This window comes from Triturus cristatus, chromosome 5_2 (assembly GCF_964204655.1).
Source record: "Triturus cristatus chromosome 5_2, aTriCri1.1, whole genome shotgun sequence".
Lineage (NCBI taxonomy): Eukaryota > Metazoa > Chordata > Amphibia > Caudata > Salamandridae > Triturus > Triturus cristatus.
This window is the reverse complement of record NC_140588.1, coordinates 328,353,838-328,374,126: the sequence shown is the minus strand read 5'-3', so window position 1 is coordinate 328,374,126 and position 20,289 is coordinate 328,353,838. Positions and strand designations below refer to the sequence as shown.

General features: G+C 41.8%; 1 protein-coding gene across 1 annotated transcript in view; it reads right to left on the bottom strand.

Annotated features, from left to right (window-relative positions):
- CAP2 (cyclase associated actin cytoskeleton regulatory protein 2) overlaps window positions 1-20,289 on the bottom strand; it is a 472,201-nt gene that overhangs the window by 209,826 nt on the left and 242,086 nt on the right. Inside the window, exons 5-6 of the mRNA XM_085607081.1 lie at window positions 15,424-15,567; window positions 13,857-13,942 (exon numbers count right to left, since the gene is read on the bottom strand). Of these exons, the coding sequence (XP_085463207.1) occupies window positions 13,857-13,942; window positions 15,424-15,567 (230 nt within the window). The remainder of the gene's footprint in view (window positions 1-13,856; window positions 13,943-15,423; window positions 15,568-20,289) is intronic.

Below are 20,289 nucleotides of genomic sequence, written 5' to 3'. Positions count from 1 at the left end.
TTTCTGGTTTAGGTTTTACCCCCTCCTCGCATAAAACATGCCCCAAATAGGTAACAGATGTGACAGCAAACTTGCATTTTAAATGTTTAACTGTCAAACCATTTTCATAAAAAAATTCTAAAACCTTTTGTAAAGTGCAATCATGCTCACTCTCATCCTTCCCGAAACCTAAAATGTCATCCTGGAAACAGACAGCCTTTTTACAGTCCACAAAAAGGTTATGCATGATACACTTGAACACAGCAGTGGCTGAAGCGAGACCAAATGGCACCCTCTTATATTGATAGCAGACGAAAGGTGGGGTAAAAGATAACATTTGCAATTTTCATATAAAACAATCTGGTGGTAGGTCGCCCACAGGTCAATGGTGGAAAACAACTTTGCTTTGCCCACAATAGCCAACATTTCTGAGATACAAGGCAGTGGAAATTGGTAAACCTAAATCTTATTAAGGTGCCGCAGGTCAATGAAAAGCCTAATATTGCCATTTGCTCGCCCGGGGACCAAATGGGAGAAACCAATTCGGATGATTCAATTCTTTCAATGATATTCTCTGTCACCAATTTTTTACGTTCTTTTTCCAACTCACCTCTCACCATGATAGGAATGTTCCTTGCTTTGTCAATCCTGGGGCATGCATTTTTCTTCAATATGATGTCAAGCTTGAAATTGTCTAAATCATCAATTTCATCTCTAATAAATTTTTTGAATAATTTTTAGCAAGTCATCTCCAGTACAATTGCGATCCCCAATCACCGTAACAGGATCAGGACTGTTTGGATTAAGTACAATGTCAAGTTTCCCTTGTTCAAACCAGCCTATAAAAGAGGAACCCTTTGACACATAAAGTTTTGCAACACTCTCAAGGTTCTTGAATCTAAAAACTAAAGAGCGCAAACCTACCATTTCTATCCTTTCCCCCGAATATCCTTCTGGGTTGATATCCGGTTTCTCTAAATTGGTTCTTAAATCTTTCAGCAAATTTGGACCTCCATATGCTCTCATTAACAATGGAATAGGGAGATCCAGAGTTAGCATAAATCTGTAACTCAACTCCTCCAATTATCATGTCCCACACAGATTTTTTTTAATCAAAACATTGTCAATATTAAGTATGACAGCAGTAGTGTTCTCTATATTCAACACAAACGAACTTCCATCTTTTGCATCGTGCACTGTGTTTTCATCCTCACTACTATCGCTATCTTCTATACATGTGACTCTTTTATTCTTACTCTTTTTGCACACCTTGGTGAAATGTTTTACAGTACCACAATTAGCACGTTTCTGGTGGACCGCTAGACACAACTTACGGCTTGCAAAATGCGATTTACTGCCGCACCTGTAGCACCTTGTATTATCTCTATTGGATTCCACATATCTCTCATTAATATTCCCTGACTTTTTCTTCTTAAACTCCTCACTCTTTGAATTATTTCTGCTGCTAACTTTTCCAACAATGTCATCACCTTTCAATCTGACCTCAGCTTTCACTTCTTTAGCACTTCTACTTATCATCTCAGTTTTTATTACTATAGCTAGGATACACTCGATATTGGCTTCTCCATTCACCCACAACCTTTCTTGAATGGCTGGATCCTTCACATGCATGACCACTTGATCTCTGATCAAGTCCCCCTGTAACCCACCAAATGTACAGTCTAATGATAATGTTCTAAGTGCAGATACATAATTATCTACTGACTCATCAATGTTTTGTTTCCTCTGGAAAAATTTGTAATGTAAAATACCTATACATACTTTTGGTGAGAAATAGCGGTCAAAATCAGAAATAGCTATTTCAAACACATTTATATCACCCTCCCCACCGTCCTTAGACATTTGATTAAAAGCTTTAAGCCCCTCTGGCCCAATGGAATGTAAAGAAATTCCTTTCTATGTGCAGTTGACATTTTCCAGGGAACATCCAAAGTTTCAATGTAATTTAAGAAGTATGCTTTCCACTCTGGCCATTTCATGCAAGGTGTACTACCAGCTGGTCAACATAGACCTCCCACAACGTGGCAGCTCTGATGCGCCACCATGTCTGGGTCAGTCATAGGCCCCACATGGCTTCTGCAGCTCTGGCTCAGCTGACAATGTCACTGTGCCATGAGGGGGTGTGTGCCGTAAACTGCTAAACCAGACCCTGCCACCCCGTGGATCGGGCCTCTGCGCTGTATTATGCAGCACTGTTGGCCCCCCAACAGTTCTTCCAACAGCAGGCGGGATCGCAGGAGGCCAGGACAGCAACAACTTCCCCTCCAGTGCTCCCCGGGGCACCCGATCAGCTCTTTTACCCTTCTGACTGTGTCCTCTCCCCCGAAGTGATGAAGCAGGCCTCGACGTGAGGTTGTCAAGCCGCCAAGTCGGCTTCGGGGGTCTGCTGTACATCCAGCACAATTTCATACAAAGGAGGCTCAAAATCCCCCCCCCCAGGCATCACAGTCACTCCCTGCACACCAGAACAGCCTCTAGGGGTAGCATGAAGCCGTCAGGTAAAAGAATGCCTTAACTTCAGTATAGTAAGCAGCTGAGCCTCGGTGGATTACGTCTTCTTGGCCATCTTGGCTGGCCATGCCAGAAGTGGGGTTTTTAACGTAGTTTAGTTATGCCATACTTTCATAGAGACACCCTTTTACTAAAACGGATGCTGTGTTGGTGTTCTGCTTTTCTTGCTGCCGCTTTTTACCCCTCCCAATCATTGTACCCCTGCGTGTCTTCTCTCCTCAAAGTTTTCGCAGAGCAGAGGACATTGTGACGCAATTGGTCATTTTCCTTAGAGAGCATGTACTGTAAATGAAACTTTCTTTGTGTACCTAATATAACATTCTGAATGTCACTTCCACTGGACGTTCCAATGCAGGCTCGCTAGAACACTCTAAGAGCCTTTGTTTGAAAATGTTTCATATTATGTGGTACATCTCCGGACTGCACTGTTGCTGTGAAAGCTATTGGAAAATGACCTCTACCTTAGAAATGGATTAGTGTTAGAATGATTTTGTTATGATCAGCATTCTGATGTGCTCTTTAAGTGTTATCTCTAGTAATGCCATGTAGAATTTGCAGTTTTCATTTATTTTATATTTGTAAAATCTCTATGAAAACCATTGGCTTTAGGGGTGAGCAGAGAGAACAGAGAGACTTTCCATGTTCCTCAAAGTACTCTGTCCGATTTGTTTGCTGACTTCCCTGTTCCTCTAGGGACTCTGTCTGCTCTCTATGATTTTTGTTGCTTAGTGGGACTTGGAATAATTCTGATTTCTGACAATGTACTCTGTATCTGAGCCTTCATGGCATATATTTTTGCATTTCTCTGTATTGCTACTTTGAGATTTTGTAAAAATAAAATTACCTTTTAATTGATCTAGAACTAATTTTCTAGGTTGATTTGTGAGCCTGATGTTGATGAGCGTGGTGACTCTTATCACAAGATCAAGGGTGCAGGAACTGAGCTGTTGAAGGTAAATTTTAGGGTGATCAAAATATTGGGTTGTAGTAAAATACTGTGGTTCAGTTCCGACACGGTTGTAGGAAATGCAAACTAGTTTTGGGCATACAGAGCTGTTCTAACATTCAGAGCCACCCTTTCAATGCTCCATGCATAGTAATTATTGCTACCAAGGTAAACATGAATGAGGGGCTCTCAATTAGTTGAACATGCAGCTCTGAGTGGAAGTGCAACTGGATACCCACTATGCATTGGTGCACACATTTTTACTCATATTAATGATCCTGTTGATCCATTTAAACATTTCTACACCCTACCTATCTTGCAGTTCATAACTTTTGGTGCCTGCATTCTGTCTAGCACACTTGTCTCACGTTTGAATGGTCAGAGGCCTTCCTCAACAGCTTTTGTAGTACACGTACTTCAATCAGAAAGAATGTGCCTGCACTATCATTGATGAGCACTATTCCATTTTATTTAACTGAACTTGAAATATTTACACCCAGCAGGTCTACGTTTCTTCAGCAGCATGACGGTTTAAATAATTTACTTCTCTCCAAGATCCATTACATCCTTCTTGAACACCTGATAAGAGATGTATGTTTACTAAAATTGAGGGGCCCGATTCACAGAACTAACTTAAGACAAAATCCTAAACTTACTACCATTTTGGTATTCACAGAAGGCACTTACTCATTTTGGTATTCACAGAAGGCACTTACTCATTTCGGTATTCACAGAAGTTAGGAGTCCTAACTTTAGGACTCCTAAATGCCTTCTGTGAATACCGAAAGTCTTAAAATTAGGATTTTTCGCAGTTTAGTAGTAGTATAGTTAGGACTCCTAACTTTAGGACTCCTAAATGCCTTCTGTGAATACCGAAATTCTTAAAATTAGGATTTTTCTCAATTTAGTAGTCCTAAGTTTAGGACTCCTAACTTTAGGACTCCTAAATGCCTTCTGTGACTACCGAAAGTCTTAAAATTAGGATTTTTCGCAGTTTAGTAGTAGTATAGTTAGTATAGTTAGGACTCCTAACTTTAGGACTCCTAAATGCCTTCTGTGAATACCGAAATTCTTAAAATTAGGATTTTTCTCAATTTAGTAGTCCAAAGTCTAAATTTAGGACTACTAAATTGAGAAAAATCCTAATTTTAAGACTTTCGGTATTCACAGAAGGCATTTAGGAGTCCTAAAGTTAGGAGTCCTAACTATACTACTACTAAACTGCGAAAAATCCTAATTTTAAGACTTTCGGTATTCACAGAAGGCATTTAGGAGTCCTAAATTTAGGACTACTAACTTCTGTGAATACCGAAATGAGTAAGTGCCTTCTGTGAATACCAAAATGAGTAAGTGCCTTCTGTGAATACCAAAATGGTAGTAAGTTTAGGATTTTGTCTTAAATTAGTTCTGTGAATCGGGCCCGAGGAGTTTATGAGATGCATTGGATTATAGTAGAATTAATCCTGTGTGAATATCAGACGTTTGTAAAGTTGTTCTTGTTCATTTCTCCCTTGTAGTCAGATACTACCACCAGTAGAACTCATCCGGAATAGATCTGTTTTTCCTAGTAATTCATTGTTATTCACACTTCTGGCCCAGAAAGGTTCCTTAACTCTAAAGTAGTCTCTTCCCATGGGAACCACAAAGTAACACATTTCTTTCTATACATCTTTTAAGTATATCACTACCAAATACGTTGTCTTAGGCTCTTTTATCCATCATGTAGCCGGAGTGTTCATAATATATATTTTAATTGTGACAGTGTCCCAGTGAAAACATCTTTAAACAACTTCCTTGTAAGCAGGCCGGAATCTACAGCTTGTGAACACATTATTTCTACACCTTGAGGGATCCTGAGCAGGTCTGAATTACCCACTTTGAAATCACAAAGAATTTCAAAAGAGGAACTTCGAGGGGAGTAATGCACATTGAGAAAAGGAATGGGTTAATGATAGAATCCTAAGGAACACCAAATTAAACTGGGAAATGCTTTTAAGATTTTCCGGTCTGGGACACCAAGTAGTTAGGGCTAGAAAAATAGGAAGGCATAATTAGTAAATCCAACAAAATAAAGATTTGAGCGGAAGAAAGATCGAAAAGCATGTTATGTTATGTTATGTTAGTTATCGGCTGTTCATTGTAATAGCTTAGAGAAAAGAGGAAGAACAATGAGATGGACATTAGAGGAAGACAAGGAGGTAAGGGAGATTTTTTAAGAAGAGGATTAATGATAGGATGTTTGAAACAAATATGAAAGGTGCTGTAGACAGGAAAGGCTAAAGAGTGAGACAAGATAAAGTCGGCAAGGTGGAAGACATCGATAAGGAAGCAAAAGGCAAGGGGGGCTACAGAAGGACAGACTCTCTTATGGCAGAGCAGGAATAAGATTCAGTAATCTGGCAGAAGTAAGAGAATGTGGACAAACAGAAGATGACAGCCGGGTTGGAGTATTAGCATGATTGTCAACTGAATCAAAACCCAAAGAGTTTTTGAAGACTGAAGTAAGATTATAAGATTGATATCAATGACCTAAATCAGGCTCCCCACAGAGACTGGGCCACCCATAGTCTAATTAAATGCTGCTTCAGTACTGACCCAGATCCTCTGTATTTACCCCTTCTTTGAACATTACACCTGCCACCTAAGTTATTTTTTTAGTCCTAAGACTTATGTCTTGGTTTTTGACTCCAGACTCCGAGCCCAAAACAAGTCTAAACATATATGTGCCTTTGAGTGGCGCCACCCGATACAGGATTGGGTGATATCAAAAGGACATGGGGATCCCCAAACATGGGGCACTTCATAAGGACCAATGAGGGTAATTTGTTTTATAAATCTCACTTTCATTTCTTCATGGTGATTTAAAATGGTACCCAAAATCTTTGAACAATACAGTGGGGAACTGTGTGCTTTCTCTGGTGGGATCCTGGGTTCGGTGACACCCTATAAGTTATCTCTATTAAGTAAGAGTGGTCTCCCACCAAATTAATCAATGGAGATTTTTAATGTAACTTATCGTGCACTATAAGGAAAATGCTACTTACCAGTATGCATCTGTTCTTGGCATGTCGAGCTGCAGAGTTGTACACTGTGCATAGATCACCATCTGGTGTTGGGCTCGAATGCTTGCACTTTGTTGTTGTCTTGGAAGAGTCTTTTGTAGTCACGAGATAGGTGACTCCTCCCTTGGATGATAGTGCGCATGGGCATCGACTCCATCCTCAGATTGTTTTTCGCCATGATGGAAAATGATGGAGTCAGTAAGAAGTAAGAGATGTCCATGTGAATGTATCTAATTAAGATAATACTGGAGCAGGTACGGGTTCCGGGGAGGCAGGTGGGCGTGTACAACTCTGCAGCTCTACATGCCAAGAACAGATGCATACTGGTAAATAGCATTTTCCATTCGAGGCATATGAGCTGCAGATTGTACACTGTGCATAGACTGTACAGCAGTATCTCCCCTAGCGGTGGTCACCTGTATCTGATGCAGGAGTTTGAAAACGTGTTTTAAGAACAGCCTGGCCTACAGAAGCTTGCTGCTTAGCCTGCACGTCAACACAATAGTGTTTGGTGAAGGTGTGTGGTGTAGACCATGTTGCTGCTTTACATATGTCATCTAGGGGAATGTTCCCTAAAAATGCCATAGAAGCCCCTAGTTTGCGTACTGAATGCTCTCTAGGGGGAATTGTTAACATGCATGTAGCCTTTTGGTAGCATATTTGAATGCATTTTACTATCCACCTAGCGATCCCAGCTTTGGAGATGGGGTTACCTTTATGAGGTGGGGAGAAGGCTACAAACAGTTGTTTTGTTTTTCGAAAGGGCTTAGCCCTGTCAATGTAATAAAGTAGGGCTCTTTTGACATCTAGTTTGTAAAGAGCTCTCTCTGTCACAGAGTTTGGGTTTTGGAAAAACACCGATAACTCAACTGATTGGTTAAGATGAAAAGCAGAGATGACTTTGGGAAGGAATTTTGGATTTGTTCTGAGAACCACTTTGTTACGATGTATTTGTAAGAATGGTTCTTGTATGGTTAAAGCCTGGATCTCACTTACACTTCTGAGAGAGGTAATTGCGACAAGGAAAGCTAGTTTCCATGTCAGGAACTGAAGTTCACATTTATGTAGAGGTTCAAATGGGGCACCCATGAGCCTGGTAAGAACATTGTTTAAATTCCACACCGGAGAGGGTGGGAGTCTGGGAGGAATTATTCTTTTAAGGCCCTCCGTAAAGGCTTTAATTGCAGGTACTCTAAATAGTGACAAGTGTTGTCTGTTTTCTAAATAAGCAGCAGGTGCTGCTAGATGTAATTGTATGGATGAATATGCTAGATTACATCTTTGCAAGTGTAGCAAATAGCAAAAGATGTCCTGGATGGAAGCATCCAGCGGATCAATGTTGTTGTTATTGCAGTAGATGACAACAAAAATTTGCTGCATAGCAAGCTCGAGTAGTAGGGCATCTGTGTCCTTTAATGATGTTCATACAGTCCGGCGGAAGGGTAAGATAACCGAACTCTAAGACTTCAGGAGCCAGATCGCTAGATTCAGTTGACCTGGATCGGGGTGCCTTATCTCTCCATGGTTCTGCGTTAGCAATGTTGGGGAGAAGCGCAGTTTTTTGGTTTGGAACTACTGAGAGTTCTAGTAGTGTTGTGAACCACGGTTGGCGGGCCCATGTGGGAGCCACCAGGATCATCTTGAGAGACTGTAGTCTGAGCTTGCGTACTACTAGGGGAATCAGTGGGAGTGGCAGAAAAGTGTACGCAAATCTGCCTGACCAGTTCATCCATATTGCATTGCCTTTGGACAACGGGTGTGGAAACCTGGCGGCGAAGGTTGGGCATTTTGCATTTTCGTGTGTGGCGAACAGATCTATGTCTGGTTGACCCCACATTTGGAAAAATGGTTTAAGAACTTGGGGATGAAGTTCTCATTCGTGTATCTGTTGTGTCTGTCGACTTAGCAGATCCGCAATCTGATTGTGAACTCCTGGAAGATGTTCTGCCAGCAGGTATATGTTTTGTGGAATGGCCCATCTCCAAATGTTTTGGGACAGCTGCAAAGGATGTGTGCCTTCTTGTTTCTGTATGTAATACATGGCTGTCATGTTGTCCGTCCGGACTAGGACAGTCTTGTGCTGTAGATGTACTTGGAATGATTTTAATGCTAGAAATATTGCCAGTAATTCTAGGTGATTGATATGAAGCACTTTCTGTTGAGTTGTCCATTTGCCTTGAATTGTGTGGTTTAGGAGATGGGCTCCCCAACCGGTGAGTGATGCGTCTGCTGTTAGCACTATCTGTGGAACTGGCTCAAGGAACGGCTGCCCTTTGGACAGGTTTTGTGTGTTCCACCATTGCAGAGAGGGATGTGTGCGGCTGTCCAACAACACCAGATCTGTAAGTTGTCCTTGAGCCTGGTTCCACTGACGTGCTAGGCATTCCTGTAAGGGGCGCATCTGAAGTCTTGCATGAAGTACGATAAAGATGCAAGAGGCCATCATTCCTATGAGTTGCATGAATACCCTTGCTCTGAGGGAATGCTGTGGTTGAAATTTGGTGATTAGTGTTTGCATACTGGCTAGCCTGGATGGATTGGGATATGCCAGAGCTCTGGAGGTGTCTACTGTGGCCCCTAGATACTGATGTATGTGTGAGGGCTGAAGATTTGACTTGGGGTAGTTTACTGTGACTCCCAAGTCATGTAGCAGTTGGATGGTTTGATAAGTGTGATGAACACACTTGTTGAATGACTTGGCTTTTATTAGCCAGTCGTCAAGATATGGAAAGACATGGATTTGTTGTCTTCTCAAGAGTGCTGCTACTACCGCAAGGCACTTTGTGAACACTCTGGGTGCGGTGGTTACCCCGAATGGAAGGACTTTGAACTGATACTGTTGTCCATTCACTATGAACCTTAGATACTTCCTGTGATCAGGATGCATGGGAATGTGGAAGTAGGCATCCTTGAGATCTAGTGTTGGAAGGAAGTCGCCTTGTTGAAGCAATGGGAGGACCTGTTGGAGAGTGATCATATGAAAATTATCTGACTGTGTATAGAGATTGAGGGGTCTGAGGTTGAGTATTGGCCTTAGGGTCCCATCCTTCTTGGGTATTAGGAAATACAGCGAGTAAACCCCTGTTGCTTGATGCTGTAAGAGAACTAGTTCTATTGCCTGCTTTTGAAGCAGTGAGAGAACCTCTTGTTTTAAGAGCGTGAGGTGTTCAGTGGACATTGGACGCTGTATGGTGGGCAGGGTTGCTGTAAGTTCCAGGCAGTATCCATACTAGTAAATTTGTCTTAACCACTTGTCTGTAGTGATGGAATTCCAGACAGGTAGGAACTGTCAGAGTCTCCCTCCGACCGGAGTGGAATGGTCTGGAGGGAAGTCACTGCTTATTAGTGGGGGAGGCGCGAGTGTTGTTGTTACCTCGGCCTTTGCCTTTGTTGTTATTTCCCCTGTATCCGCCTCTAAAATATCCTCTGTTGGGCGATGTTTGCATGGTATTTTTGTAGGAAGAGGAGGCGGTCTATGTTCCAATGTTTTTGGATGCTCCTGTATAGATGGAGCGACGAAAGGAACCACGTGTGGATGGAGACTGTAATGCTCCCATGGATTTAGCAGTCTCCGTGTCCTTTTTCATCTTCTCTAGAGTGGTGTCTACAGCCGGTCCAAAAAGTTGTTGCTGATTGAACAGCTGGTTGAGGATAGTTGTTTGCACCTCATGTTTAAAACCTGAGATGCGTAACCAGGCATGTCGTCTGAGTAGCACACTAGTGTTAATGGACCTAGATGCTGTGTCAGCTGCATCAAGGGCACACTTGATTGATGCGTTGGTTATTAATTTGCCCTCTTGAATTAAATCATTTGCCTGGGTTTTGTTTTGATTAGGTAAATGTTGTAATAGGGTTTCTAGTTGGTCATAGTGAGCCCTATCATACCTAGCAAGTAATGCTTGGGTGTTGGCTATGCGCAAGTGATTACCTGCTTGGGCAGCAACTCTCTTGCCAGAGGCATCCAACAGCTTAGATTCCTTACATGGAGGTGGTGCGCCACCGGAGGTTTGAGAGTTGGAGTGTTTCCTAGCGGTAGTTACCACTAGTGAGTCGAAGGGTAGCTGCCCCTAGATATAGGTGGGATCATTGGGGGCGGGTTTATATTTTATGTCAATCCTGGGATTGAGAATTCTAGCTCTCACCGGGTCTTTGAATATGTCGAGGGCATGTTTAATGACCCCTTTTAGCATTGGCAGGATTTGGACAGTCTTCTGTGACTGTTCGAAGGTGTCTAGAAGGAAGTCCTCGTCTGCAGGGTCTGAATACATCTGAACATCATGGTAGACAGCAGCTCTATTTACAAGCTGACCAAAGGCAATATTGTCATCTGGGGGAGGTGGATTGGTTGGATATGGCTGGGGATCAGGGAGGTCTGGGGGATCTATCAGGTCATCATAATCGTCCCAATCATCCTGTGGTGCGTCCGTGTCGTCATCAGGGTCAGTGAAAGGGTCATTGTTGCCTCCCCCACCCCCTAAATCATCATCATCATCCTGTGGTGGTGGTGAATGTAGTGGAAGGTTTGGAGGCTGTGGAGGAGAGACAGGCTTAGGAGGAAGAACAGGCTCAGGAGGAAGAACAGGAGAAGATGGTCTTAAAGGTGAAGTGGCACCGTTTCTTTTCTTCACAGGCACTGCAGGAGTGTCTGGTGTGTCCAGCTTCCTCTTCTTGTGTGGAACAGCAGCCACATGTCCTGTTTTGGGGTCTATATGGAGTTTTTTTTCTGTTTGGGATCGACATGATCCGGTCGAAAAAGTTCTTCCTTTTCAGTAACCGCTTTCGGCGCCGAATTCTTCGGGTCCGAGCGGGGTTTGGATTTCTGCTCCGAGGCCTTAGGAGGGGGTCTGGGATCCTTTGGCTTGGCTATGGAGACAGAAATCTTTTTCGGTTCCGAAGGCTTTGGATCCGATGGTTTTTATTTCGGCATCGAGGTGGTCGGTGCCAATTTCTTTTTGGGAGTAGGTTGCTCTCCTGTCTTCGGTGCCGAAGGCACCTGCAGGACACTAATATGCGGTTTGCTCGGTCCCGTGCTACCGGAAGGCTTGTCCTTTATCTTTGGAGCCGGGCCCGGGGGCGGGGCTTCTGAAGCTTGTTTTCGGTCGCGACTGGGGCCAGCAGGCGAAGTCTTGACCAGGGCCTTCTTTTTTTCGGGTGGAGTTGGGGTAGTTGTACTCACTCGTTGACTAGGAGTGATGTGGTCGTCTGAGTCTGGGTTGTCTGCTTCAAACACGATTTCCAGGTCCTCAGAATCCTCCTCCGGGACATCGGGGCCTTCATTGAAGATGTCCACTGGTGCGGGAGCTGCTTGCTGCACTGTGATGTGTTGTCGGGCCCGGCGATCACGGATGGTCTTCTTGGATCGAAAAGAGGCGCAGGCCTGGCAATTGTTCTCGTCGTGCTCGGGCGAGAGACACAGGTTACAGACCTTGTGATGGTCACTGTGTGGGAATTTCGCTCCACACTGGGGGCATTTTTTGAATGGAGTTCTTTCCATGAGCTATAGGCCTGAACCGCGTAGATAGGCCCAGCGGCCCGCGTCGACGACTGGAATCGAGTAGCTGAGATGCGCGCCGAAAATCACGCGATCGAAACAATACCATCGAGTTGTAGCTAGTTTGCGCGTCGAAAAGGTTTAGAGAATAAGGTGCTGAACCAAAGCACAAAAGTTACATCCGAACCCAATGCCGGAAAAAAACAATCTGAGGATTGAGTCGATGCCCATGCGCACTATCGTTCAAGGGAGGAGTCACCTATCTCGTGACTACAAAAGACTCTTCCAAGACAACAACAAAGTGCAAGCATCCGAGCCCAACACCAGATGGCGATCGATGCACAGTGTACAATCTGCAGCTCATATGCCTCGAACTAATCATTATATATCAATAATAGCTACAACTGTTACCATAAGCGCATACCAACAAAAATAACAAATCAAGACAAGAAAATACACAACTTTATCAAAATCAACCCTCTTGCAATAATTTAGTTCTACTCTGGACATTACATATTGTTCTATTTTAACAAGGGAACTCAACAGATGTTTTGCTATTTCTATATAACTCTTTTGTGATATAATCCAACAAAAATCATTATGGATTTCAGACGATTCTTAAACTAAGATGTAGCTTAACATTTGTTTCATATTTGTAGTAAGTACCAAGCATTGTTTATTGTTTGCATTATGTGATTTTATCTACAGGCTTGAAATAAGTACAACACAACAACAATTCAGCAAGAAATAATGCTATCTTAGTGTTTACTTATTAAGATTTTTCTTCCAAACTTAGGGGCTGATTACGATGCTGTTCGGAAACTGTTCTGAATTAATCGGTCTCGGAATCGTTTCTGAAGGAATTGGGTTCTGCGAGTCCGAACGACCGATTAAGATGCTTTCCCAAAATCGTTCGGTTGGACTCGCATTGACTTCAATGGGACCATGTGTTCTGAACGAGAACACAGGCTCCCATTGTAAAAAGGGGTGGTAGGGGAAAACCTTGCACCCTGTGGCGGACACTCGATGGTGCCTGCCACATTGGGCATGGTTGGGAAGAGGGGTCCCTTGGGTACCCCCACGGGCTTCAACCGGACACCTCTGGGTGAAGGGGGGCCCGCAACGGGCCCCCAAAGACAGGTTGGTTCCGACAGCCGTTTTGTGTCGGGCAGACCAAATCGGAACGGCTGTCCGAATCGGTCATCGTAATCGCTCGTTCGGAAACCGTGTCCATAGAACTGTACGATTCGGCTCCAAAAGACTCAGGCTGTCCGAATGCCTTTCGGAACCGATTCAGACAGGCCGAACTGTTTCCGGGCATTGTAATGGGTTGTTTGTAAATGTGTATGAATAGGTCGGACACAAGGGTTCCAAATCAGATTCTGCAATACCGAGTCCCATTCGGAGCCTTTCCAAACAACATCGTAATCGGCCCCAAAATAGCAAATCTGCTGTGTGGTTATATTTCTTTAATCATCATTCTCTTATGATGAATTAATATTTCATAGGCATAATATTTATTAATCATAGAAGCAACACCAATAAGAACAGATTAGAATTTCCCATAATAAAACCTCAGAAGTGAACGAGAGTCCTCTGCACTGCTGTCATTATTAAGTTATACCTGCACTAGATTGTGCTGAAGTATCTGGGAAGCAGCAAGTTTGTACTTTAAAAACATTAACAAAATAAGGTAAAATAAAAAAATAAAAAGCTGTGCATTATTTCATTCCACTTTTTAAAGCTACTTTTCATGCTTAAACAAACCACTGAAATTTTACCAGCACTATCGCACCAGACAAACATTCTTTAAACAAAAAACTGACATACCAATAAGTCAACTTACGTGTTTTTGTAGTCTTTCAAAACCCGGTTTGTATAAAAGGTGGCAGCGTCACTCATTTCCTTGACATAGGGACCTGGTTTAGGGGACTAAACCAAAAAATATTATCTTGTAGGAATGGAGACAATAGACAGGAAAAGAAACATGGTGTCACAATGTGCTCTAAGCCCAATTACTGATTATTAACAGAGTGTACTGTTGTCTAAGAAGAGTGTGTTGGACCATAGTCTCTCACTCCATCAGGTGAGGGCCTACTCAGCCTCCGTAAGACTGTATGTTACTTGGTACCCCACTAACTCTCTCAAGAGTGTTTCTGTAGCTGGCAAAATTTCATTCAGTGAAAACCATCTGACCCATTCTGGAACAACTTATTGTATTCAATTTTATATTTGGCTTTTGTCAACTAGTGTTGCTGCCATGTTGTGTAACGTGAATGGTGTAATATACAAATAATATCTTTGAGCATCCAATGATGAAGCATTTGCATGGGTGTGTTTGTAGTGTTCAGGCAGTTAGGGTTGGTTTCCCTTTTCCATAGTATTTATAATAAGAGCCACAGAGATCAGCATCTTGATCTGAAAGCTTTAGGGAGGCATGGCCAATACATTATGTTCCAAGATGGCCAGCTGCAGCTATTGGCTTTGCCAATGCTTGCAAAACAATTTTATAATCTTTGACAAAGCCCATTGCTGCAGCCAGACTTCTTGGAAAGTTATTTTCTACCTTTCTAAGACAGTCGCCACTGGTTTCAAAAGTAATGTTCTGCAATATTGGAACATTATTTTGTATGTTTCCAATATAGCAGCTGCATTGGCTCTAGAAACAACGTGGTGGCTACCTTAGAAGTATAGAAAATACCAATCCAGAAATGCCCGAAGCTTTTGACGTAGCCAATTCTTGCAATGCTGAGCAAAGCCAGGCTTTGTAACTCTTGATTTTACTGCAGTAACAGGAACATCTCTAACATAAGGTGTTTTTCATAGAATGGTATTATGGGTGTCCAGAACAGTTAAGACTGAGTTACAAAAAATAAATTATGTAACATATTTACAATCTGACATGCAGGGAGGTAAAGTGGTCTATTCCAGAAGCACACACTTTTTGGTTAAGTACCATACTAAAACCCAGGCTCCTTGTCCGAAGGTCAGCAATTAAGCCAGTAGATCACATACAGTATCCTTCAGAAACATCAAATCAAGGGATGAATTTCCTGGATTGCCAATGAGAGGTGCTCAAAAACAACTATTGATTTTTGGAGCAGCAAAACATCACAGCTTTGTTTCTTCCATGTTTGTTAATTTACATAGCACATCAAACAATAACATCACTTGGATATTAGTAAAGCTCAAGTTCACAACTTGGGGCACCTTAGTGCTGAATAACCAATGTTTATTGTTACTCAACTCAATGGTACTCATTTTATGGATCATGGAAGGATAAAAGGCTGAGTGGATCAGTCGGTATTTTAACCTGTGGTCATGATTTCACAAGGAAGGACGTCATGATTTCCTGTAATAGGGATGTTCTAATTAAATATACAAAACTACTTCGTACAATGTGTTCCACTCACCAGTGCCACCCATCCTAATGCAGGAATACTTTCACTAATTGCAGAGAGATGGTTGAACATTTTGCTCCCACGATTCATCTCTCTGAACCCTTGGGTTTCATGAATCTTCTCTGATATGGGCTTGAGGAGCAGGGCAATCTCATTCTGCGAAGAAACAAAGAACCTTGTTAATCCTGTATGAGCAAAAGTGACAGAGAACTATCAGATGAATGGCACGCTGATAGTGATATTGAAACATGGCTGGCAAACTGACATCACAATAATAGACATGTTTGACAAAAACAGTTCACAGCTTGATGGAAGTAGTTGTATTATGGTTTCATCAGAATCCACCAGCACCACTTGTATTTTGCTGAAACATGTTTGAAAATTTGCTTTTGTAAATTGATTTTGAGGTTTTCTTAAGTTCAGCCTTATATGTGTTTTAAATAATGTGTTAATTGTCTTGAATTATGCTATACCACTTATTCAAATCTGATCTTTTGAAATTGTAACTATTATGTTAATGGTCTTGTTAAAATCAATAGAGCCAATAAAAATGTATTTAGTATAATATACCACTAAATAACAAATTCATTATGTTGTTAATGAAGTGCTAGTGTACGTAATATTACAAGACCGTGGGGTGTCCGTTTAAAAGTATTTCACCAAGATTGTGGAACGTAAAAAACAATTCAATTTGTATTCATGTAAATATTCTAATTAAAGTTAGAAGGCTTTATCATTATAATTTTAAAGAAAATTGACCCACTAGAACAGATCTTTTCAACCGCTGCCTTTGGCATAATCTCTGTGAAGCAGAATGAACTGCTAGATATGTAAAGGATCTTGAAGGGGGGGGTGCACATTCAACTGCAATCCACTTAAAGGAGTATACACGAAGTTAATGCCAAAGACATCAAATAAATTTTGCGCTGCTTGAGAAATTTCACAATTTGCCAGACAGAACGTGTTTGTGATGTAGGGCAAATAATGAAACGGAGTGGCGTGGTTCGTGGTAAAAATTCCAGCTTAACAACTTCAATGATTGTAGTTGCTGGCTTAAACCGCTAGGCAGAAAGATCATGTTAGATTCAGATGCATTTTGGAACTGGTTTATCCTGTCTACTGCAATTTGTTGGTTTCAGTTTGTATTGTTTTTAACCTGCAGTTATCCACTTGTGTTTTACCTATGGATAGCCACAATTGAATTGCCAAAAACCTATGTGCCACAACCCTATCTAGTAAAAACTATTTGTAACTAGTCAGTTAGAATTTTAAACATGAACAATATTCTTCACTGTGGCACAATATGTCCCAAATGTGTTGGAGGAAGGGGAAAAAACGCTTTTACAGGTACTTGAGTAAATAGTTACAGCGGCACACAAGGTACTGTTGCATTAAATAGTTACAGTAGTCCAAAGGGTGCTGTTGGAGGCCAACTGGTCTAGGGGGGCATTCAAATGGAAATTGTTCACAACTATCCTGAATTGCATTATGGGAAACAAACAACATTAAAGGCTGCAGCCCTGAGATCTGTTTTTGCGATTGACTAGCATTATTGATACTCCTGACACAGGCAGCAGCATGAACATCTAAGTCTTCCGTTGTCAAAGGCTGGACCTGGGGTAAGGAGGACATCCTTCATTTTCTCAACTAGGGGCCCGAATACGAGTTGGGCGGAACAGAATTCCTGTATGGAATTCCACTTCACACCATGGGTTCCTGTACCAGGATTTAGCAGGTGCAGAAACAACTGACCCAATTATGGAGGCCAGTAATTCCAGCCAGTAAAACTGTGGTGCAGAAAAGGATGCATTGTGGCCTGATCCGTTTTCCAGCACCTACCCCAATCTCAGCAATGGCTTGGGAAAGACAATGCCAGACGACAAAATTCCCTTCCTTCCTTCACCCTTGCCAACCCTCTGCATCAGCCCGTACCCTCTCACATTTGCCACCTCCTGAAAGCAGATGGCAAATGTGAACATTAATAGCTTTAATATTTTATCCATTTTACTATTTTATCCATTTTACAGCTCTCTGCCAGTCTGGGCCAAGCACACACCATTGCAATCCACCGTGTTTCTTTCTTTCTGGGGCCGCTGTTACCACTCCATTATAATTGAGAAAAGCGTGAATGGGGATGCCAAGTCTCTCTCTTTATCATAACGAGAAATTTGTGGGGTTGTGGTACAAGTCATGTCCATGTTGTGCTTGTGGAACCAGATACCACGCCACAAAGTTAGGTCCTGCAAATACATCACTTTATGTGGGAGCTAGAGTTTTTGCTAGCTCATCCTTGGTTGTTTCCTTGTCCATTACAATTTGGCCAAGAGTGTCTTCAATTGATCGAAGAACTTACAGTTTAATGGAACTGGAATGTTTTGAAATGAGTATAATAACTTCAGTAGTACTACCATTTTCACCAATGCTACTTGCCGAACCCCTGATGATGAGACTGTGTTCCATCTTTCAATCTTTCAATCTGTATTGCTATGTTCTCCAAAGAATTGCCATAGTTATCTCTCATAATGAGTTTCATGTCAAAGTGATATTGTATGCCCAACTATCTGACAGGTGTCTCTTGACCTTTTATTTGGAAAGTCAGGGTGGGCTGCATTGTAATTGTTATGAGTGGCATCGTTACTCTCTGGCTCCTGTTTTCCTTTCTGTACTGCCCCACCACACACCCCACTGAGCGTGCCTTAACTTCTTACAACAAAGGTGGCTGCAATCTTGCTCATCCCTGAGCAGTATTGAAGCAGCCGAGGACAATGGTTTTGCGGTTAAGCCAGATATGTCCATAGTGCTCAACCCACGTCTTATCTCTATGGAGTGGTATTTCATAAACTGGTGCAATGTTAAGCCATGGATGTCCATTACAAAAAATGGGGTAACCCAAAAATGTCAAGGACCTGGGTACAATGTAATACGAAAAACAATGGTCCTGGACCATAAATCAAGATAGGTAGTAGTTCCTAACTTAGTGATATCATTCACATATTCTGAGCTACATATAATCTATTTTGGTAGCTCTTAGTATCCAATACAGTATTGACCTTATGAGCAATACTGTATTGGATACTAAGAGCTACCAAAATAGATTATATGTAGCTCAGAATATGTGAATGATATCACTAAGTTAGGAACTACTACCTATCTTGATTTATGGTCCAGGACCAAGCCATGGATGTCAGCTGTACGATCAGGATCAGTGAAGGATTCTGAAAAGAGGCCACGCGCTCACGCAAAAAGCTGTGCAGCCGTTTTGCAAGCCACGCTCCCTCGCTCACTGCACTTTTAAACATACGTATATTTTTAGTAAGTGTAGGTTTAATGAGTGTGAGAAAGTGCCCCAGGCAGCTCCATTTCTTTCTGGGGGCACAGGCTTCAGTAATTTCTCCATTGGTCCCTAAACATCATAGTAATAGCAGATAGCAGATTGTGACCTATAATGTTCCAATTAAATACAAAAATAACAATAACCTGGAAACATAGTTACATTTGGAGGGAAAGGAGGTGGGTGAATATTTAAATGTCATAACACCTAAGGTACTTGAGTATTGAAGTAGACAAGTCAATTGATCCTATACTTAAATGCAGAAAACTGTTTCGACCTACAGGCTCATATTAAGAAAGTTGAGAGGTTGATTCACCCATAACTTATGATGGTATCATAGGTGACCTCTCATGATGTTGTAATCAGGATGTACTTGGGTTCTTTTCCCTCTTGACTCTCCCCATGGGGATCATATGTATGTTTAAATGTACATGTCCACTAACCTTATGACTGTGAATTGTATGCCATTTCAGGTCGTGCTTTCGAGACCTTTGTATATACTTTAGTATATACTTCTTTGTGGTCTTAAAACACAACCACTGCTTTTCATTTGTTTGTTTAAGTGTACTTAAAAAATCCTTGCTGACTAGTGGTCAGTCCTTCCTCTTTGTCCCTCCTTTTCATCAGCTGTTTACTCCCACAGAGCAGCACCCCAGTACTTATACCCTTCCAACTGTCCCATTGTAGCATCTGTTTAGGGACAACTTTTCCCTTTCTCTAAGAGCATTTGACCAGAGAGCTCTATGTTTTCAGTCACTCCAGGTCCATCTCTGTAAACAGGGCTGTAAATTATGTTCATCTATCATTTGCTGTACATTCAAAGACTGGGGTCAAATGTTGGAGGCTGTTTCCGAGGGTGTCTGTTTCTGCCCCCCCCCCCGCCACCACGCAAAGAGAATTGTGACCACAACTATTTCCAGTCACGCGCTGCCGACGCGTAGAGAAAATAGCTACTGTTACGAGGTTTTATGAATATTGCCTCAATTTAAGATGGCGGCCACACGTCATGACATCATTAACATCATGACAAGGCCGTCATGTTGTTTCTAGTAAGTAGGTAGGTCAATTTATTGTTTAGCTAATTAAAACTATAACAAATTTAGCATAAAAAAGAAAACAATATAAAATATTTTCATAGTTCAAAACAGGACTTCATTTTCAGGCCATGCTCTCTTGATCCTTGCAGAAATAATGTTTGTATAATCAGGTAATGTTCGTGATTTTAGACAGTAAATTTCATAGGTGTCAGAGGCTCAAGATGAGCAAACTTTGTTCTTAGTTTGGGATATTGTAATAAATAGTTCTAAATTAATTCAATGTGCAAAGTCAGCAATGTAAGCACTTCGTTCTTAGTCTGGGATAATGTAATAAATCTTTCTAAAATGAAGTCAATGTGCAAAATCGGCAGGGTGAACACTTCGTCAACCATTAATTTCTACAGAGGCAAATTGATCATATACATTATGTACAAGTATTAGATGATTAAGGTGGCTAGAGCTTTAGAGTGCAGGCTTCTTCCTTGCTGTGATATTTAAAGGGAGTTCATC